The 23,159-nt window shown below is 41.4% G+C and overlaps 1 protein-coding gene across 1 annotated transcript in view; it reads left to right on the top strand.

Annotated features, from left to right (window-relative positions):
• The window catches only part of large1 (LARGE xylosyl- and glucuronyltransferase 1), an 85,308-nt gene that overhangs the window by 49,183 nt on the left and 12,966 nt on the right, over nt 1-23,159 (top strand). The window contains exons 7-10 of the mRNA XM_070853662.1: nt 10,723-10,827; nt 12,369-12,481; nt 15,723-15,848; nt 18,014-18,169. Of these exons, the coding sequence (XP_070709763.1) occupies nt 10,723-10,827; nt 12,369-12,481; nt 15,723-15,848; nt 18,014-18,169 (500 nt within the window). The remainder of the gene's footprint in view (nt 1-10,722; nt 10,828-12,368; nt 12,482-15,722; nt 15,849-18,013; nt 18,170-23,159) is intronic.

Here is a 23,159-nt window from a genome sequence, read left to right on the forward strand (position 1 = left end):
ACAGCAGGAGAACCAGGACCAGGATCCACAGGAACCAGAGAACCACAGCAGGAGAACCAGGACCAGGATCCACAGGAACCAGAGAACCACAGCAGGAGAACCAGGACCAGGATCCACAGGAACCTGAGGGATGAGAAAAGCACAGAAAGGCTCCGGGGAAGATAGCAAGTTAGTAACAGACATTAAAGACATTGAGACATGAAGCAGAAGGATGGAGAGGAAGAGGAGGAGAGGGGAGCCCAGTGCATCATGGGAACCCAAACTGGAAGGAGATTCCACAGGAGAGGAGCCTGATAGCTGAAAGCTCTGGCTCCATCACTACTTTAGAGGACTTTAGGAACCACCAGTAGACCTGCAGTCTGGGAGCACAGTGCTCTAGTGGGGTAGTACGGTACTATGAGCTCTTTAAGATATGAAGGAGCCTGAACATTAAGAACCTTGTAGGTAAGGAGAAGGATTTTAAACTCTATTCTAGATTTTACTGGAAGCCAGTGAAGAGAAGCCAGTACAGGAGAAATGTGGTCTCTTCTCTTAGTTCTCGTCAGAACACGAGCAGCAGCGTTCTGGACCAGCTGGAGAGTCTTTAAGGACTTATTGGAGCAGCCTGATGATAAGGAGTTACAATAGTCCAACCTAGTGTCCACCAAATGAGTGGACTAATTTTTCTGCATCATTCATAGTTAAAATGTATCAAATCTGATTTTAGCAACATTACGTAGATGGAAAAAGGCAGTCCTGGAAATCTGTTTGTTCAGCCCAACCCTCTCACGACAAAGACATAAATTAGACATAAAGACACATTCTTTTCTTTGTTTTATAAATCATTGGTGGGGGACAACACCACGCCTGCTGCCGCCGTGAATGAATGAATCATGAATTTGCTGTCACCTTCACTCAGCACCACAGCACCAGAGAAGTCTTTTACCACCCAAAGCATCATGCAAACATGTAGCACCTTTACCCACACTAGGAAAGTCTGGAGATTACAGTCTCTCTTTGGCATTTTACCTTAGTACTAGACTGATGTGGTAGTGTAAGGAGCAGGAAATACAATTTGTTGGCAATTCCTTTATACTGCTATGCTAGGATGGTATGTGCGTTTTAATAAGATGGAAACTACTGGGGGTTACAATAGCTATACACAAAAATGGCACGGACTGAGTTTACACTCTGTGTCATTTTGGATGCAAAGTGGCAGTCTGTCTCCTGCTTTCTCACAAGCTTGAAGCTTGTGGGTTGTGATAAATGATGTGACAGTTGAGCACGTAATTTACCAACTTAACTCTGATAGGGCAATTACTTTCTGCCAGTCTACTACCTGCTGCTGAAGTTGTTCATTTTCAAGCAACGTGATTTCACGCATGGTTTCTCTTATTAAAGTTCAGGCAGCTTGTTAAAGTTCTGTCATAGAGAGCCGGGAAGGTGTTGACTCTACGATCGGTTTTTCATCCATTTTGTTTAAAGAACTGTTACGCAGTTGAGTCGAGAAGAACTCTGTGCTTTTGTTTTCTTAGTGAATCAAAATGAAAGTAATCAGTCGTCACCAAGTGGTTGATTCCCTGCAATTACCGTCACGTTGAGAAGAGGCTTTTGTATGAGCTGCACCGGGTTAAGCCAGGATGTCATTTTCAAAGGTCAATTCACAAGAACTATCCGGAAGATCCAGCTTTTAATCCATTTCATGTTGCTTCAGATTGTGTCACAGACAGTTGTCGTCTTATCAGAGAGTGTAATCCACAAGTGAAATTGGTTGCCGCATCAGTATGTTGTGGATAATTAAATAAAACCTCAGTCAAGTCATCAGTCTGGGTAGTGGCAATTCAGTCCTTCCTGCTGCCATGGCGACTGCCTCTGGTTCTTGTCACCAAGGCTCATTGAACTGAAAGGCTGCTTGCCACTGCTTTTCCTCAAATCTTCTGGTGTGATCACACAGTTAAAATAATTCTTAAAGACATAATGACGCTTTGACAATGGCGTCAAAGAAACCCATTTTGCAGCTTATCTTACAGATTCTACTTTCCTTGTTTTATCTTTGTTGTCTACCATTTACCCCTAAAAATCTGTTTTGATGTGAGAGACAGCAGAATTGGAGGCAGGGAGAGTAGAGTTGTAGTCGGGCAAAGGGAAACAGAACGTTATCAGTGAAGAGGGCCTTGGCTTGATATCATTTTGATTGACGTAAGCAGTAATTGCCCATCACTGGTGTGATGGAGTCTTTCCACAAACCTGGTGAGCTGGAACGAGCCCTGTACACTGACACTGGGATTGTAACCCATCTAGCATCCTGCAGCCACGGGCCTAACGCTCCCGCAAACAGGACCTTTTCCTTCACTTATCTTTCCCTGGTGGCAAAACTCATTCGAGAGTGGTCACCTAGATATAGTGCTGTATCCTGCCATCTACTAAATAAGCTGTCAGTGCCCCTGCATAGCTTTAACTGAGGACCTACTCCTTGTTCAAGCAGAAGTCATACATACTGCAACTAGAGTATAGCATTTGTTAAACTAGGTACTGTCTTAGATGATCAGCAGTAAATCAGTAGTAAATCTTGTAGTGTAAAGAACAGCATAAAACTGAGATGGAAAGTTTGGAATTGAGAGGTAGTGATGAAAGTGAAGAGATAATAAAATCAAATGTCTGAGCCTCAATTTAAAGGATAAATATATATATCAAAGCAAGAGCCAAACACAAATTTAAGTTTGGATCTGATGAAATTGTTGAATTAGCCATTAAACCATCCTTGTTCCGTGGAGCTGGATAGTGTTTTTAGATTTTACATTTTCACACTTTTGGAGTTCGTGTAGCAAGTTGAGTTGTTGTTGAGTTGAGTTTGTCTTGGAAATTCAGAACCCTTTTTCGGCCAAAGTGAAACTTGAGCAGCAAACAGAACACCCACTAATATACATATCCAAGGCATTTCAGGAGAGTAGCACGTAAAAAGAAAGCCAGTTGAGAGGTGTGTTTGAGGTAGAGCTGAATAATTTACAGATTCTGGTAAATTATAAATCTTTGTCCACATTTGCAGTTTCTTGCACACATTCATACGTGTGCATGTGATTTACGGACTGAGATAGTTTTACAGCTCTCCACACTTTGCCACGACATATGCACCATAAGCAATTACAAAGAACTTTTTCTGTCACCTACGCTGTGGAGAGATATTCAAATGTGATGGCAAGATTGTCATTCTCCACAAAATGTGATCCCTTTCCATTTCAGACACTCCATGACCTTAGGGTTAGGGTTAGGGCGTCAATTCATAACAGCGTTATCTCAAGACTCTTTCCATAAAGAGCAGGTCTAGACCAAACTCTTTAATTAGAGAGAGACCCAACGATTCAGGAATTCAACATGAAGGATTCAAGAATCCCCACATGAGCAGCATCAGATATTATATTGAGCAACAGTGGCAGGAAGAACTCCCCTTTAACGGGAAGAAAGCTCGAACAGAACCAGGCTCAATGTGGGCGGCTTCTGTAGGGGTCAGCGTTGGGTGGAGGTTGGAGAGAGAGACAGACAACACAAACAGCAACCAACGTACTAGCAGTGACTATAGCACTAACAATAGGAGTGTGACTAACAGATTAGCAGTATGATATTATTGAAAAACATGACGAGTGGCCGACGATCCACAGCAGTGATTCATGAAGCCAGAGAACCACATCAGCAGGACCAGGACCAGGACCAGGATCCACAGGAACCAGAGAGATGAGAAAGCACAGAAAGGCTCCAGGGAAGATAGCAAGTTAGTGGCAGACATTAGGCGGACATGAGACATAATGATGGAGAGGAAGAGGAGGAGAGAGAATAGAGGAGCTCAGTGCATCATGGGAGTCCCCCGGCAGTCTGAGCCTATAGCAGCATAACTAGGGGCTGGTCTAAGGCCTGATCCAGCCCTAAACTATAGGCTTTATCACAAAGGAAGGTTTTTAGTCTACTCTTAAATGTAGAGAGGGTGTCTGCCCTCCGAACCCAAACTATAAACTATACATTGTCAGTATGATTGTCCAATACTTTCATATCGTGTAGTGTGATGAACACTGCAGCCTCTGTAGGATTAAGAAATAGTTTTATTTTCAATTAGTATTGATAAATCAATGAATATAAAAATGAAAGTGCTGATATCTGTGTTTGTACTAGTCCTTTAGACGGTGTTCTGACCAGTTTCCAGGTAACGTTGCAAGGGTTTATTGAGACAGAGTTAGCACCCCTGCAGGCTCCCTTTTCTTTACTCTGCTTGCACAGACATGGTTGATTAACCACAAGCCAACCACTGGGCTGTTCAGTGAAAATGCCACTAAAGACTATTGGCACAAAGGTACCGTTAAGTAACAGCTGTGTGGTGCTGCAGCACTGAAGTATCTCTGCTTCCATGGCTTTTCCAAAAACCCACTTTCTATTCAAACCATGGCATACATAGCGTATTTACTCATTTAGTCAGTAGCCTGTTGGCCATGTCTTAGTCCTCTGGTTGATGTTGGCTTTTTTAAATGTTACAAACAGGTGAGCTCCAAGACTGTGGAAAGAGGGGAAAAAACCGTGTGTGATTGCGCTGGTGATTGATGATGGGAGGCTTTGCAGATGAGAGTTAGCTCTGTAGATTGTCTCTGGGGTATCAGCAGGGCCTTAGGAATCTAAGAAATGTTGAATTATAAATATTGTCTCCTCAGCTGCTTCCCCGGTGAAACCTATCCTTCAATTCTGTGGATATTAAAAACAAATCATACATCTTTTAGATCTTTCAGATGTTTACTCCCTAAATTGGCCAAATCTGCTGGGAGAATTTCCATTTAAAAAAAAAAAAGAATTAGAAAATGAACTCAAGTCAAACCCGTCCTGCTCCTTAGTATGCAAAATGCGTTCAGAATGCGTTCAAAATGACAGAAGTGGGTCGCCCTGACAACGCCCTGCACTACATTATGACATCATACCTTCCCTCAGTCCCCCACCTTCTGCAATCAACAGAACTGACAGCAGATTATGCTCTGGCAGTGTAACCTACCAACTACCTGTCCTTGAATTAGGAACACTTAAGTGTATTGCAGTTTTCTAAATGCATGCAACATCATTTCTCCATTTTTCAACAGTTCAAACCTCATTTGACAGAAATGCTTTTTAGCTGATCACTTGGCGTTCAAGGACACAGTGACAGACACAGGGACTTACCTCTCCCTAACTCTCCCTAACTAGCCTTTTTTTTGGGGCTGTTGGAGTTCTTTATTTGTGTGTTGACAAAACTTAATTCACCCTTTCCCACAGCAGACATTTTGACACGTCACAATATAATGCTGCATGAAAAACACATTATTAAATAGATGATGGTTGACTTCCATTTGGCATGTGCAAATACTACACCTACACCATCAACTATCAAATAAAGAAAAGAAAAATGCAAATGCACATCACTGCTAACAAATCAGCCCGTCCTTGGTTTGCTCATGTTAGAAGCCAGAAAGCACAATGTGTAAATGTCTGGGAAGTGAGGAGACCATTTGCTGGGGATTGGTGAACCTCTGCCCATCTTTTCTTCTGAAAGACTCTCGTGTTACTGACCTGTTGCCATTTAACCTAATTAGTTGCAAAATACTTCTCCAGCTGTTTTTTTTATTAGCACCACTTACTTTTCCAGCATTTTGCAAGATGCCTTGCTGCCATCAAATTCAAAATGAGCTAATATTTTTCATCAAATGGTAAAATGTCTCACTTTCAACATCTGCTATGTTCTATTGTGAATAGAATATGGGTGTATGAACTCTGCAAATCATTGTGAATTGGGGTTGTATATGCCCAGTTAGAGTTCGTCACCAGCGTCAGTGTGCTCCAGAACCCAGGGGGAAGAGAGCTGAGGTGGGACTGGGGAGCTAGACCCTCAGGGGGCCAGACGAGAAGTGAGAGAGAGAAAAAGCTGTGGGGGAGCTCTGGTTTTGTTGACCTAAGATTGTAGGGTCATGTGCCACACTTTGACCGATGGTGGCTGGATAGCTGGGTCAAGGGCTGTTTAGCACACGTGTGAAACTAAAGGACTCTGGGAAATTGAGTTCAGAGAGGGAGCCCTTTGGTCAAAACACAATGAAACATGTAGCCCAACACTACCATTGGCACTCACGCCCATCTACCCTCCCATTACACAAAACCTCACACACAGTAATTCAAGTACAGTCAAGTCTATTTCTTATAGAGCCTAAAATTGCAAATGACAACTTGCCTTGTCTGTATATTGTGTGTGTAGGATGAACGAACACTGTGTTAACAAGTAAATGACCTTGTCAACTTGATTTACCCCGTATGTTCAGGGTCCCTTCATGTCCATTCATGTTTGCCAATCTTCAATGCTTGCTTCACATCCAGTGCTATTACATGAAGTGGTGTGTCCTTCGAGCAGTGTAATATGTACAGTAGAGAGAAGTAATAAATAAAAAAGATCGAAAGAAAAAACCATGTCAGTGAAGGTTAAACAACATTTTTATTGAATGCTGGATCAATTTCGCATTCAATATCACCATATTAATAACATATTTGTCTGACATCGATATACTGTATTGCCCTGAATATAAGATGAGCCTGGTTATAAAATAATCACTTGTACTGCTCCTTTTCTTTGGAAAAAGTATGCTTTCAGACTAGTTGTGTTGAGAAATCTCTGCTTAAATACTATTGGGTCAAGGATAAAACTGTGGTAACTCAATCTTCAGCCTGTTTCTGCAGTTAAGATGTTGGAAGACACCTTTGACAGCAAAACACGTTATACAAGCCACCAGAAACTGTAGACTAATACTTGACTAAAGCGAACGAAAAGATGACTAAAAGACACTATAAACACACTTGAAGAAACTTGCTTGCTTAGCAATAGTAAGGTTGTTGATGTTATACATATATACTGTTCTTAAATACAGTACAAGCCTTATTTTTGGAAATTTGGTAATTCCAGATAAATGATTGTATTGTATTAGGCTCCATGCAGTGTATACAGTATATCACTGTATGCAAAGTCACATATAGAATAATCAAAAGAATGTTTCCGACAGTGAGCTACATCCCACCGTTATGTATCACTTGATAAACAAGAACACGATATCATCACAATACAACTCCACTCATGGCCAGCCTCAACACGAACGAGTCGTTACATAATCACTTTAAGAGAGTTCTCATTGGTTGAATGTATCTCCTTACTTTTTTTTTTATAATCAATACTCCATGTGAGGTGCAGGAATCTGGGGGATGAAATGGTGGAGTGAGGAGAGTAGGTTGGGCCGGCTGACCTTGGCATTCATCGTTACTTGTATCAGCACCACTGAGTCAGCAGTAAAAACTCCCACTGATCTCCTGGTACCTCTCCACAGCTAATTTAAGAACTGCTCACTCGCAACCTCACTTAGCCGTCTGCATGCTGGGATACAGATTATGGACGGTCTGGGGTTTGCTAGGTGTGTCTTTGTGGGACATGTATACATGGAATTATGTCCCGCTCAGTAATACCTCCGAACCAGACTGTAAACCACTAAATAGCAAGCATTGGCTTTAATCCCTCAGGGGCTCACAGACCAGATAGCCAGTCAGTATATCACAAGATCAATAGTAGCTAAACAGTGTAATGTGAATTAATCTGTTGTGGAGATAAAAAAAAAATAAAAAGCTGATGCAGTGACTGTGGCTGATAGCTTTGTTTGAATGTAGAGAGCAGAATGAAGAATTCCCTTGTTTTACTGGGATGATATTCTAAACCAGAGACATTCCTTCCCTTCTTCTTTTGTGAGGTAAGGCGAGTGAGATCCTGTCATTCAGGTGTACAAGTTCCTTGGCTCACCACGACCTAATAAGTCTTTATATAGAATTTGTGTGTTTACCCTTCGTCCTTCTCTCTCGCTCTCTGCTTGGACACAACTGACAAATATGTGCTGTAAGTGTCTAAATCAAAAATCTAAATCACAAAGGCAGTGATTCTATTTCTGATAAATGTAGTGGATGGGCTGATGTGTGAGCTGGCTGCGGAGCATGCTTCATGTGACCGGCCCAGTGGGTTGACATCAGAGTTGAAAGTGAGTGGGTCGAGCCTCTTGGGGCTTTGCTATGCCTCCGCCTCCCCAGTGTAAGATGCATCATGTTATAGTTGCTGCTGTTAGTTGTTGAACTAAACCGTTGATAATGAAGGTTGAATGTCATCTAGATTGTGCTGGATCGGTTGGGTGGAAATGGTTGAAAGTGTGATCTGCAGCTTAAAACAAATGTGGGCCAGGGGCATAAAGTGTAGGGGGGCAATGGCTCCTTCCTGACTTCCTCACTTGGACCACACCCATTTTCAAACTCCACCTTCATTTTGATCTCAACTACACACCTGTAAAGTTTCATGACTGCATCTTGCACATAATATAATATCTGATGCTGCTCATGTGGGGATTCTTGAATCCTTAATGTTGAATTCCTGAATCGTTGGGTCTCTCTCTAATTAAAGAGTTTGGTCTAGACCTGCTCTTTATGGAAAGAGTCTGGAGATAACACTGTTATGAATTGGCGCTGTACAAATAAAGATTGAGTGATTGATTTGTAACACAGTCTCGTGGGCAGACATATAAAACAAATGCAGAGACCACCTATCGCAACTGGTGATTATTTCTGAAAGAATCTCTGCTAAACCCACTTAATGCTACCTGCCCAGCACCAAACAGCAGACAGATAAAGTTATCGACTGGCTTTCAAGCAGCTGTGACCCACTGTACTTCCTTCCTAAATGAAACAAGTTTAGATCTGTTGGTTTGTTTGAATATGTGTTGACCACATGTTGTAGCACTGTCACCATTTTCCCAGATTGGCAGCAATCAACACGAGTTGATTTTTTTTAATATTCAAGATTCAAAGTGTTTATTATCATATGCACAGTAAGTAAGGAAACAGGTTTCCGTGTACTATGGAATTCTTTCATTGCTGTCCGCAATGAATGCCAAACAATTTAAGTGTAAATAGTAAAAAGATAAAAATAAATAAAAGGCAATTTAGAAGGCAGCATGTGAAAAAAGAAATATAATAGAAATATAAACTGTGCGGAAAAATGAGTAGTTTTCTAAAATATTCAACATGGGAAGAGCAGTAATTGAGTAATTAAGAAATAATGATTCTGAGCTCATAGGGCTGGTGTTAAATACAGTGCCAGTGTGTGTTTTTCAAGGACATTCAACATAATTAAAATGTTACGCAATCGCACAGGGTTGTTGCCTGATTGCAAACAAAGTTGTTTAACCTTAATAACACTATGCAGTGGAATATAAACAGAAGGGATTTGCAAAAAGAATTTTGTTCTTACGACCGCTGACGATGACATTAAGCTAAACAGGCACTATTTGATGAACCCAGAGCAAAGCAGAATCACCTGTGAAGTCTGTCCCAGTAAGAGAAGCAGCGCTTTGTTCCCGAGCTCTAATTGTTCCGCTCAGTCGTCACCTTGGTGGCAGATCTGTGTTCTTTGTTTTGCAGCCCTTTCTGAAGTGGCTGCCTGCTCTCTGCTGCCTGCTCCAATAAGCTCTCATTAATCTTCCTTACAGCCTTCATTAAAGCTGCCACTGCTACACCCATACCCGCTCTCCACACTCCTATCTCCTCCCTAACGCCTATCTCCTCGACCTTTATCTCTGCCCAGCTTGCCTTTCATAATCGCTCACCCTAAGGCCCGTATATATTCACTACCCCTCTCGGCCCTTCATCTCCCGGATCTCTCCTCTTTATTTTATTCCGCCTCCCTTCCCGTCGTCTTTATACCTTCTGTCTAGTTGCCCAGAAACTTCAAATTCATGTGAGCCGAGTATTGAATTGACAGCAGTGTGTCGTTTGTGAGTGGGCAGTTAAAGTTCCCTCCCAGTTTGTCGTTGACTCAGACACGAAAGCCCACTTTATGAAGGGATTATGTTTCCGCCGGCTCTGTCTTGAAGCAGTTGACCCTGAAGTGTCTGCCGCTGATCCCCGCCAACCTCTATTTCTGTCTGCACACAATCCAAACCGTACAGAAGCCAAGAACGGCCAAGTTAGCTAGAGATAGTGACTCGGTTATCTCCTTATCTAGAGATGAAGGAGATGAAATAGATGAGGCTCAAACTCAACACTTCCTGCAAAGCATTTTACATTGAAAACCTTCCAGTGGCTCAAAAGGTTTATTATTTCCCGTTTTCTGCAACGTTCAGCAAAGCTAGATTTTGGAGGCTGATACCAACAGTAATATCTGTTCTTTCAGATGATATCAGCCAATATTTGTTGCTCACATATAAACATATAACATAACTTTTTAACTTTGTGTTTGTTTGTTTTTTTTTAAAGTAACCAAGGTATTGCATTAGCATGACATTTAACAGTTGAGGAAAAAAACGTTGTGCTCGTTAGTGGTCTTGAACAAATTATAATATTTCCATATTACACGGAGGTCTAGGTCTAGCAAATAGTATTTCCCTTAAAAGAGAACAAACTCAGAGTAGACGTGACTTTGTTGTTGATGGAATTAGTGCTGTGGAGATGTACATTATCCTAAATGTACCACGTAAGCCAGCGTAGCACAGATAATTCCAACAACAGTAAGCCAGTGACACAAGGACACAATAAATACACCACTACAAAACAATAAATACGAGGTAGTGGATAATGATAATGCCAAAATGAATTACAGTCAAATAAATGAAAGTGTGTGCATGGATGAAGCGAAAGTGTGAGAAGCTGTAATGACGTTGTGTTTGCTGTCTTCAGGTCAGCAGGTCCTGGGTCTGGTGGAGAACCAGAGTGACTGGTACCTAGGGAACCTGTGGAAGAACCATCGTCCCTGGCCCGCTCTGGGCAGAGGCTTCAACACCGGTGAGTGCAGGAAGACGCGATCATAGCACGTCAGCATGGTGGGGCTACGATCAAAACAATGCATCATGTGAATGAATTCTATATGCATGCACTTGATTTGTGAGGGTGCTCGTTGTGGGAAATACATATCTGGATGGAAGTAGACTAGGAAGGTCACAGGAAACCTCCAATGTGGTTTCGTTGCGTCTGGCTATGTCCCGAAGTCACTTTACTGCCATAACACTCTATGTTATTGTCCACTATACACACCAGCGTACAAATGGATCTTTACTCGCTAGATCTATTTTTGCCAGATCAGTTTGTTTAAAATTCACTTGGCAATTCATAGAAATGCTGTTAGTTATTGACAACTGATGTGTAATTAATATTTAATGATACCTTTTATTTGTTATTGACTGTGACTTTGAATGCACAAAGCAAAACTTTTACCACCACCAATCAAAACATTTGATTGCTGTCCAGATATTTTTATTTTATGGTTTGCTTTTTTCTTCTGAAGAACTTCACAATTAAAAGCCAGTGAAAAGAGGAAGTTGTTTTTTTTTTTTCTTTTTTTCCTCACAAGAATCTAGTGCATTTGCCCAGGCATAGATGGAATGTGCTGGCATTCACCTGGCTTGTTAAAAACTGAATTGAAAAATATTTTCTCAAAAGGCGTGGGCTATAATGTCACAGAGCCTCAGAGCAGCTGATAGTGGAATTCATTTGATTCCATTACACCTTGTTATTATTTTTCACTGCCTATATTTTATTCTCTTCATCAAATTAGCAGGTGTTTTCCTTCAGGAGACTTATAGCTCTCTCTCTCTGTGCTGTTTGGTGGATAATCATTCTGTTGACTACAGCCCAACACAAACAGAACGACCCGCTGCAGCTCTGTGAATTTCACAGCGGGCGCATTTCACCGGGAACGGCGTAAAGCTCACCGAAACACGTCCACGTTGTAAAGGTTCAGCGTTCTGCTCTTAAACGTCCTGTCCGTGTGACTGAACAGCAGATCTGAGAAATAAAAGGCATGTGTTGCACTTACACAGAACAGCAATTTGACAGAAAGTCTCCAGTTCAGCCCTGGCTGGTCGGCTTTGTGGCGGTGGCCGTGGCAACAGATGGAGCACAGCGGGGTGTGAAAGATGGTTTGTTTGTTCCAGTCCAAAAAAAAGTATTCACCATGTCTCCCTCTGAAAATTGGCTGCTTGATTTTATTTGTAGCAGCCAGCAATATTTCTTTTATTAGCGGGGAACTGAGAAGAATGTCTTTGTTTTTGAATTTCCACGTTTGTTGGGGAAGAACGTTAGCAGGAGAAAAAAATGACGAGCTTCTCGGAATGATTTGTAGTTCCAGGAGGATTTTAGCATGTTTTCTCCATCCAGCACCGGTCTGTCTTTCAGCTTAAAGTCTACCGCTTTATCTCTAAAAACACACGGTTGTGATTTAGAGCGTCATGATGGGACTTTATCACCTTTACCAGGCAGCTAGATACTAATCTCTCTGTTTCTAAAGCTACCATATCTCTGTACGTGTGTGTGTGTGTGCTTTCCAGGGGTGATTTTGCTTCTTCTGGATCGTCTCCGAAAGTTGAGATGGGAGCAGATGTGGAGGTTGACTGCAGAGAGGGAACTAATGAGTATGCTGTCCACCTCCCTGGCAGACCAGGTAAAACACACACACACAAACATACACGTACACGACATCATACATCAGAACCTCTGTTCAAATTTGCCATTTCCCTTGGACTAATCACAAAAACACTTTTGCTGGCTGCGGGAGCCAGCTTGACCACACATTTTAGAAACTGTGGCAAGCCCTGCAGTTTGCCATCACTGCTATCTGAAATGTTGCTGCAGTAAATGGTTCTGTATGCGTCAAACAAACATGTCACCTGGCCACGTCTTTTGTTGTTATTGGGTTTTGCAAGAGTATACAATTGTCATCAGGGTATTTATAAAAAGTAAAAAGGTATACATTAGTCCTCTATAAAAGGACAACATAAAAAAGGAACAATTTACAAAGATTAAGAAAACTAAAATTGCATGACCTTGTAAACCAGTTCAGTTCAGTTAAACCAGTTATTTTCAGTACAGAATATCACTGAAGCTACAACAAGTATAGTACAAACTGGAAGAATGGACCCCATGTATTGGCAGGGCCACCTAATAAAATGTCCGATTTTTTTATTTTTATTTTTTTCAACCAAAGAAGTGAACAAATGTCTCCCATCCAGTGTGCCATGTGACTACATCTGAAGTAGGGTGTTTCAGGCACTTCTGAATGGCCATACTTGGAGGCTGGGTGAAAACCTTCAGCCTGCATCCCGCTGTCTGCCTTATCTCTCTCTGAGAACTCTATCTTTTGTGTGTCTTTGTTGTCTTTGAAATCACATAAATCGGGATAACGGCGCATTCTCTCCTCAAAGGGATTCCTGTTGTTGCACGTGTACACATGAAAACTGTGTGAAGAATAAAAAAAAATAGAGTTTTAGAGACCAATTCAAAACCCTGAATATGTTCTGACCCCCATGCACCTGATCAATCACTGTGTAGAAGTGGGTGTGCTTGCCGGATTGGCAATTTTGGAAAATCACAGAAGCAGCCCCCCAACCTGAATGGGGACAGGAGGTTTCCCACAGTGTCCAACAATGTGGCAAGCACTTTGATGGAAGCATGCAGACTGCTTAATGTTACCTTGTCCAAATCAAATGAGTGTCTAACAGTGCTGTTTGAACATGGTGTGTAGCAAAGTTATTTCACACCGTGACTGATTGCAGTCAGTGACCAAGGTTTTTAGTTCTAACTTTGAGCAACAGCTGGGCATGGCAGCTATGATATCGTAAATAAAGGAAAGGATTATTATTATTAGTAGTAGTAGTAGTAGTAGTATTGGTTGTAGTAGAAGCAGTAGTGTAGTTATGGTAAATAAATATTGGTTAAGCTATGGTAAGGTTATGGAAAAGGCCACGGCTACACTTAAGCTGCCAGTAAGCTGCTTTCTGTGTAGTCCAATAGCCTCGGAAACCTTCTCACCCCACACCGACAATCCAACATTCACACCCACTTAATTGTCCAATTGTGCAGGGCTGAGATAGTGAGCGTGGTTGAACTTCTCCCTCAAGCTCTCCTTTTTCGTTCTTCACAACTCATTCACAACTTTTTCTGTAACTTTTTCTGAGCTTGAACGACCGCCTGACTGTTAACCTCATATTTGCCTCTGTTATCATCTCCCTATGATGATCACCCACCTTCAAGTATGACCATTTGGAACAGCTATTAATGCTTTTTTGTGATGTGACACACTTGGCGCCCATCCACCACTCTTACCTCCACACCCTACGTAGGGGTGCATTGACAATGAACGTTGGCAATGGGCATAAATCTACGGCGCCATCCAATATAGGCCTGATTACCAGGATAATGAGAATACAGGATTCTCAGGATACAAAGTCGTACAAAGGTTTCATTTCGGGCACCTCTTTCATCCCGCGTGATCATACGTGTACCCCGAAGGTCATAGGTAGGTGTTATCTTGAGTGGTGTAGTGTTCTAGGGCAGAGACAAGACCTTGGTGAAAGGTCTCTCCGTTATCTCAGAGCTATTCCGAGCTCATCTAGATGAGAGGTGCATTTATGAGGTTTTAATTAAACCTTCATTAAGTAAATTCCTGCAAGGTATGCAGTTAAGAAAATGAATGGGGCTGCGGAAATCATTTGAGCATTCCATCTGCCTCTTGCTGTATAAGCTCCTCCAGTCGACTGTCAGCCCTCTTTATCGCAGCATTTATTATGTGGCTATAGAGTTTTTATGGCTCCCATTAGGATGCTAGAGTCTGTCACTGAGACTCTTGTGGACCCCCAAAGATCTCAGTCAAAAAAAGTCTCCCAGATGTAACCAAAGTACATTTCCTGAAAGCAATTTGGAGTATTCAGCTTTTATGAGTCCGATTGCGCATTTACATCAGGAATTAAAGGGCGAACATCTGGAGAAGAACAAAACACGAACAAGACAGACGAGTCAGCACACCGGCCCCATGGCAGTAACATCTGGAGAGAATGTGTTACAGTAATTCTTCCCGCCTCTACTGCGAGTGGTGATTATTATTCATTATTCATGTTTTCAAAGTTCTTTTAATGGTCTCTTAAACCTCACAGAACAAATTTGTACTGTGTAGCCGTCTCTAGAAATGTATTTTCATGTGCTGGTAAAGATCTCAAAGTTTACCAGATCTGTCAGGTTTCACTTTGCACGAGACCGAATATTTCCACGCCTACTACTACTAAGAGTTAAATGAAAGGGAAATCTCAATGTTGAAGTATCAAAATATAAAATTAAGGCCTTTCAAATCATGAACATGTCTTAAAATTGAAAACACCAACAGTGCATCACATTCCTTTCCTTCACCCTTTAAAAGGAACTGGTTTCCCTGTTCAAACCATCAGTCAGTGGAGCGTTACAAGTTAGGGGACATGCGGATATAATCAAGGGGAATTGGGAAGGAACCCAAATCTCCATGGTTGCTTTCCTGGTGACTCCCAGGCGTGTTCACATCAGTGGAGTCAGACCCTGCTACTTCTGCTGAATAAGCGAGAGCACAACACCATATCAAAACAATCATTTAATGATCACAATGATTAAAAAATGACAGTAATGTATGAAGGATGTATGTTGACATACTGTGTACATTTGAGAATGCGTGTGTTAGAATGTTTTTAATTGTGTTATGTGTTCAATTGTTTTATTGTGCTCGTTAAATTGGTCTTTAGGTTAAAACCCATGCAATAAGTAGGATAAGGTTTGATATGGATTAGTCACTTAAACCACTAGCACTGTGATGGAGCGTAAAGCAAAGCATAACGCTCTGTGTGCTTGTGTGTGTGTGTGTGTGTGTGTGTGTGTGTCAACAGGACATTTTTAACGCTGTGATCAAACAGAACCCGTTCCTGGTTCACCAGCTGCCTTGCTTCTGGAACGTCCAGCTGTCTGACCACACCCGCTCTGAGAAGTGCTACAAAGACGTGTCAGACCTCAAGGTGAGTCACATCAGACGCACCAGACCCGACCTGCACTAATCAAGAGTCTCCAGGCAGCCCCACGCTCAAAGTGACACACATTTGGTTCTACTGTAGGCAGAGTAAAAGAATTATGGATTTTGTAAACCATGAAAAAGTGCCACATCTTCCAGGTTTCAAGAGACGGGCAGAGCTGTCCGTGCCTCGCAGTAGTCGGACAATGAAACAGCATGTGTTGTCGTCAGGCTTGTAGTGCCCAGTAATGTGGGAATTTCCTGAAAATGCAGTAAAATTTAATAAAATTTGCATTTGCAACTTGATTAAACATAATATTTCTAATAACTTGACCAACAGTATAATAAAATATCAGATGATAATATACTGTAATAACATTTTTGCCTTTCTTTTCAATACTAAAGATGTAAAAAAAAAAAAAGAACCCAGATTGGTGAAGTTATTACATTATTGGGTTTTATTACATTTTTGGTCAAATTAAGTGTGAATCTTATTACATTTTCAGCTGTTATTACATTTTCCAGGAATTATTACATTATTGGGTGACACAAGGCTTTTCCTTTTTATTACAATTTCCGCTGCTTTTCCAGCAAGGCAAGTGATTCGGCTCCACGACAGGCAGCCATCTGTACAGATTTAGTTTAGTCTTTCTGCACCTCAAAGCTCCAACACCCCTAATGATCAATAATGTCTGTAGATGTATTCTCACGGCTCTGTCAGTGTCATAACTCATTTAATATTATTGCTCCGAGATAAATTACGATATCTTTCAAATGAGTTGATGTGAAAATATTAACAGCTAAGTGGTTATGGATGGATAATCCTCTGCCCAAGCAGACATGACTCACAGTGAGAGCAAACCAACAGCCAAATTAAACAGTGCACATTTAATGCAGGAAGACGTCTTCTAAAGAACAAATAAATTATCTCACTTGACGATACGCACAGCACACAGCACTAAATGCACTTTAGGCGCTCTGAAGCTGATTAGAAAAGCATATGAGCGTTTAGTTTAGTTTTGTTCGTTTCAGCTCAACGGGTCGAATAGGTTCAGCTTCAACGGCTGAATCTGATGTTTGACAGGTCACATCGAGCTATTTCCTTTTTGTTTTCCTGTGTTACAATAACTAGATCAGATCAGGCCTTCAGTCCAGGATTTGACCAGATTACTTTATTGTCTCCATTGAGACATTTGTCTTCGGCATTTTACAGAACATAGCAGCAAACGGCTTCTCATGTATAAATATTATATACATGAACATATACTCATACAATCAAACTACAGTCAGCATGCCCTTCTATAAAAGCCATAATGCCCCCCCCCCCCCCCCCCCCCCCACACACACACACACACAAAATGCAAAATATTGCATCGATGCCTTTACCCCAGCTACACCAAAGGATTGCACAGATACCCCTACACTAAGATACTGCACTTAAAAAAAAAACTGCACCTAAAAGGAGCAATACTATTCAACCAGTCGCACCACAACAAACAAAAGCATGCACAAGAACACACACACACACACACACACACACTTTGCCTGTTACTGTTTAGTAGTTTGATTGATAGAGGACCTAAAGAGAATTCATATCTGTTCAACTTAACGTTTGTTAAGATGTACTTCCGTCAGCTAATACTCTGTGTGAAGGATGTGTTTCAGGACACTGGTGGTTTTAAAGCCCTCTCTCTTCACTGTCATTTCAAATATCTCCTAGATAGACAATAGGGGCAGCATGCCAGTCATTTCCCCAGACCCTCTGATCTGACTATAAAATGTAGATTATAGGCTATAGAAGCTACAATATCAAGTAATCAAATCAAAGACTCCAAATATTGACTTTTATTCTGTGTCAGGTTGCCACAGGAAGGTTTTTCCGCCAACAGAAACTTTCTTTCAGTGAAAACTGATCTGTTTTGACGAGAACCTTTTTTTGTTGATAAGAGCTCGTCAAACCCAAGGTCAATTTAAATAAACCAGAAATGGCCGATTTTGCTGAAGAACATGTACGAAAGAAACGTTTGAAATGCTGAAGGTGAAGTACTGAGAGGCGTTTCAGTGGCAGTAGGGTAGCAGGCACCGTCACTGTAAGAGCTGAAAGAAGAACAATAACAGCAGTGACCTGATAAAAACTTGCACTGCTCCTCTCTCTGTGGCTGATCTGCACAGGTGATCCACTGGAATTCCCCCAAGAAGCTGCGAGTAAAGAACAAGCACGTGGAGTTTTTTCGGAACCTCTATCTCACCTTTCTGGAGTACGATGGCAACCTGCTCCGACGAGAGCTATTCGGCTGTCCCAGTGAGGCCGACCACAACAGTGAGAACGTAAGTGGAGCTGCTGCCATTTATCTGGTTGTGGTGTCTGAAGACATGAAATGTGTTGGAAAAATGAAATGGGCTGGGTATTTGAAAAGTTTGATATCTGCAATAAAACCATACTCTAGGTTAGTTAATAGTATACACAACGTACACTATATGATGTTTTAAAGAGGAAATGAAATGCGTGTGTTTTGGCACCGGTAGCGTCCGTACATATTAGCAGAACCACCTCGATTTTAAAACAACAGATATGACAAATTGATTTTCGGGACTTCTACCACGCTATCTTACTAGCGAGCCACCAGTTTTGGGGTGACGTCATTGCCTTCTTGCGCTGGTGAACAACCTCTTGAAACCGCGATAAGTCAGATTGCTTCTGTTGCCGAGGGCTTTTGTGCGTGCCTAAACTTCTGCAAGTTATAAAATAAAAACATGGAACTGACCTTCCTCTAAACCAATCTCCCACCTTTTATTGCAACTCACACACTCTTCCTCAGTATTTTTCCAGTAAAATAACCCCCCCCAAATCTAAACACTAAATAAATTATCAGCTTCATAAAAATGGGTTAGACTGATGCTTTTGAGCCGACATGGCGTGGGCACCGAGCAGCAGTACAGGTGGAGCGGGTCGGCAACAATGCGTGTTGTCAGTCTGGCCGTCCTGTCAATAGCACATGAGTTAAACTAGGAGTTTAGCTAACTTTGGCTGTAACCACTGGCAACCAATGTCATTAGTTTCCATCTTTAACTGTCTCCTTCTCTGTCTAGACCTGTTATTGTATCAGTTGTATCTGTATCCAATCCAACCAACTCAGTGCCGTCACAGGTTGTTGTTTATTCACCAAGGGGGTGTAGTCTGGAAGAAGGTGGACGAGGTTGTGATCTGATTGACCGAGCGGGGGGAGGGTTAGTGAGGTGCATGCATCCTCGATGTTAGCATACAGTAAATCCAAAGTTTTATTGTCTAGTTTTCCTGTCGGCCCGGATAAAATGAAAACAATCCAGGGTTGCGCGCGAGTCCGGGAAAAGTTTGTTCAACTACATCTCGGTGAAGCACATGAGATTTGACCTGATTCTGAGATCAGGGAAATCTCTGTATACTAGTATGCACTCTGTTGTTGGTGTTTTCTTACAAAATCAGTTATCAACTGAGAATGCAGCTGGAAGCAGAACCAGTCAGCAAATCATGGCAGACACTCACAGCTTAATGAATCCCCCCAGTCCCCATAACTGTTTAAAGCAGGCATCACAGCTATAAAATTAAGCATGAATCTACAGCTTCACTGTGTATCTCTGTGAATTACCAAGACAAAGATTTTGGTAGGTTTGGATTGTTTGTCTCGTTAGATGTAGAATGAGTCCATGTTTTCTGAGGAGAGAACTGTCAATTCTTTCTTGTACATCCTACTTGGAATGACATTTGTCCCAAACAAAAGCCAACTGAGTCTAGAGTATGGACCTGTTTTTAACTGTACTTAAACTGCTGCTTCACATGTTGTGTGTGTTTTAACAACTCTACCATTCTCTTTACAAAGAACTTAAATGTGTAAAACTGTCATGATTAGTTGCGGGTACTGCAGTAAATTTAGACTCCACGTCCAAGTCTGCGAGTGTCTGTCTGTGAGTATGATGCTTCGTTTTCCATCTTGGTGGAAACAACACTTTGAAGGGACCTAGATAACAAGGGGAACAATATACGCACACTGCCTGCCCACCATAGACCTTTAAGACGACACCTGATCTCACAAAAGCATGACCTTGTAGTTTACCATGCACAGGGAAATCCCAAAGCAGCAGAAAAATGGCTTTGTTGTTTCCTTGTAGGGCAATTGTCAAACAACAACAATTGTTCTTTGCTGCCATTATCTATGAGAAATGCAGTTGGGTTAACAATTTTTGATGAAAACAGCCTTTTTTCGATCTTAGTGGGTACTGCTCTGTTTTGTCACCTTTGGGTCTACCTGTGATTGCCTATTTTGTGTTCCAGTATGGATAGTACACTCCAGTGGTTGAAAGCACTAATCCATTCCACCAGTGGTTTTTTGAAGCATTTCTAGACATCCACTTATCCCTTACTCATTTTAATGTATGTATTTAATGCGGACATTGACTTAGACTTTTACTTTATTGATCCCCCATAGGGGGAAATTTACATGTTACAGCAGCAACACAGGCAGGGGCAAGACAAGCAGTAATAGAAAAAAGAAATAAAGAAAACAACCGTAGAAAATAAGCAACAGTAAATAAATATATATTGTAATGAGAATAAATAAATATTTACACTATGAACATAACTGTTCAGTATGGAGGGGTGTATGAGATGATGAGCGAAAAACAGTGCCAATTAGCAACCATGTAGTGACTATGGACTGTTCCTCAGTGTATTAACATCAGCCAGTGATGCTGCTGTTGAAGAGTCTGATGGCTGATGGGAGAAATGACCTGCGGTTGCCTTCCAATGTTAGTGTAGATTGTTTCTGAAGACTATTGAAAACCAGTGCTGAACTACAACTCAGAACTTAAGCCATTGATATCGAGGACCAGGCTGCTGTTTGCCCCTGGTAAGAAGCATAAACCCAATTTTAGTTTAGCATGTCAGCATGATGATTAGGGCCTATGTGTTCTGGTAGGTTGGTCACTTAGTTAGTCAACATGCCCCTGTCTGAATAAAATTCTCATTGGCTGGCAAGCTTTCGTTAGAGGAACACACACCAGAAGAAGAAAACACACAAATGATTTCTTAGCCTAGCTGTAGAATAAATCTTCTGCATGTCTTCCTGTGTTCATTGTCTTGCTAGAGACGGACAGACGATTATTCCACTGATACACTTCTTCATTTACTGCACTGTCAAAATACACATTCTGTCTTCTCTGTGCAGTGAATGAATTAACATAGTGGTGGAATAATTGTCCACTTGTCCGTTTGTACCCCAACGAAGCCAGCTCAAGAAAAGGAACATGAAGTAGAAGAAGAAAACGTGTGTATTGACAGTGCGATGAGTGAATTAGCAAAGCAGTGGAATAATCCTCCTCATTGAACAATCAGTCGGTTGAAACATAGGTAGAATTTCAGTCGACCAAGATTTTCTTTTGTCACCTACAGCCATAATGATATTTGCTAATTAACACTAAAAACAAGGTGCAGCTGATGCTAATAAGAATGTCATTAGTTCTGCAGATAATTGGTCAAAGTATTAAAGAAATTCAGAATTTGGCAATACTCTGGCTTTTATCTTGCGCCTTAAAAATTTGAAGGATTCGTTCTCTTAGGATCATAATTGTGATTCAAAATTTCATGGAAAATCATTCAATAATTGTCACAGTATTTCACTCTCGACATAAGTAGTCAACCAACCAATAGACCACCACTGCCTTCCCTAGAGCTGCTGTACTAGCGTGACTAAAAAGCTTTCTGTTTGCTTCTTTTCCCCTTCGAGTCTGCTTGAAAAACTTTTTTCCCCATCGACATTGTAACAGTTTGTCTGGCCACAGTTTTTTAGCTCAGGAGCTGAGCAGCTGAAAGAATATCTGGTTCTGAGGACAGTAACAGCATAATTAGTGTCAGTCAGACAATTGTGGACTGAATGGATGGATGCTTCAGTAGCACATGTGCACTTGAGGCAAATTTAGGGTTAGTTCAAATATACCCATATTAGAGACACACACTCCAATGTACAACTAAGTGTAACACCATGAAAACTAATCACACATTTCTAGAGAGGGATTGGGTATGCACTGGAATGGAGTCAGTGGAAGGCTACGACTTAACTTACTTACTCCAGTCTGCCCTCCAGTGTGTCCATTCAGAACAGGTGGAAACACTCTGACTTAAGACTTGCTCGGGTCATGTGTTGTATCACCTCGTTCATTTGAAGTTTAGCAAGGTTGTGACACACAACTGTACGTCTCCAGCACACTGCATAGACCCACTTTTGGTGTTGTATCATTCAGACGGCTGATGCTTCGCATCCCCTGAGCCTTCAACCTGCTGAAGGTCATCACAGTCAGGAGTTTTTTACAGGACCAGCCACTATGTGCCTGTGGAATTACTTAAGTGTCAGCTCTGTGGTCAGTCAATCACATCATAATTTTCCATCATGGTGTGCCAGACCTTTTCTCCAGCACTCAATTCTAATGTGTCCTTAACTCAGGAAATAGTTTGCTCACTCAATTTTTCAGAGTTTGAGCAGCGATTTTAATCCCATTAAAGTGATGATTAGACTAATGAAGTCACTGAGGGATCGGCTCCAGCGGCACATTGCAGATCGAGCTACTTCAGGGCCACAGTGCCACTGCAGCCCAGTCACTCACTGCAGCTCTACTAATCACACGGTTTGAAGCAAACCGGCACCACAAACAGCACATTCCTGTGCTGACAGCCCTTCTGCTACGTCTTTCTGCTGCTCCCCAAAGCAAAATGATTGCTTTGTTAAACTTCAGCATTTCCATCTTCACTTGAATAGAAAATCAAATTACAGAGACCTGAGGATAGAATGCTGACATCCATTCATACTTTCATTGTTGTGTTGCTCTATTTACTTACACATCACTTTTACAGTATGCACACACAGTGCAGAAGGCTCCAGTTTTGCACTAAGCAAATCCAGTATAACCGTTTGCGTGTGACATCTCACTACAAAGCTGACTAGAATTTATCAGGGAGAATTAACTGGAAAAGTGCTTTTTATTTGCATGAAATTGTAACAGCTTGGGGCTACATTAACTTATATAGGATTAGAGGCCTAGGTGTGTGGTATGTAGTGCTAAAATAAGAAATTAAATAAAACATAAAGCATACAGTTATTTATGTACATGCACACATATAGACGTATGCACTCAGGGAGTAAGTCTGTAGTGCATTTTTTTTTTATTTGCACCTGGAAGAATGTAAACGGCAGCTACAAGACAGTGTTGATAATTTGGTCTTCATCTTCATATTAAAAGTTTGGGAAACACTGCCCACGGTCAAAATATTGTCCATCAACATTAACTGCAT

The sequence above is a fragment of the Pempheris klunzingeri genome, chromosome 22 (genome assembly GCF_042242105.1).
Source record: "Pempheris klunzingeri isolate RE-2024b chromosome 22, fPemKlu1.hap1, whole genome shotgun sequence".
Classification (NCBI taxonomy): domain Eukaryota; kingdom Metazoa; phylum Chordata; class Actinopteri; order Acropomatiformes; family Pempheridae; genus Pempheris; species Pempheris klunzingeri.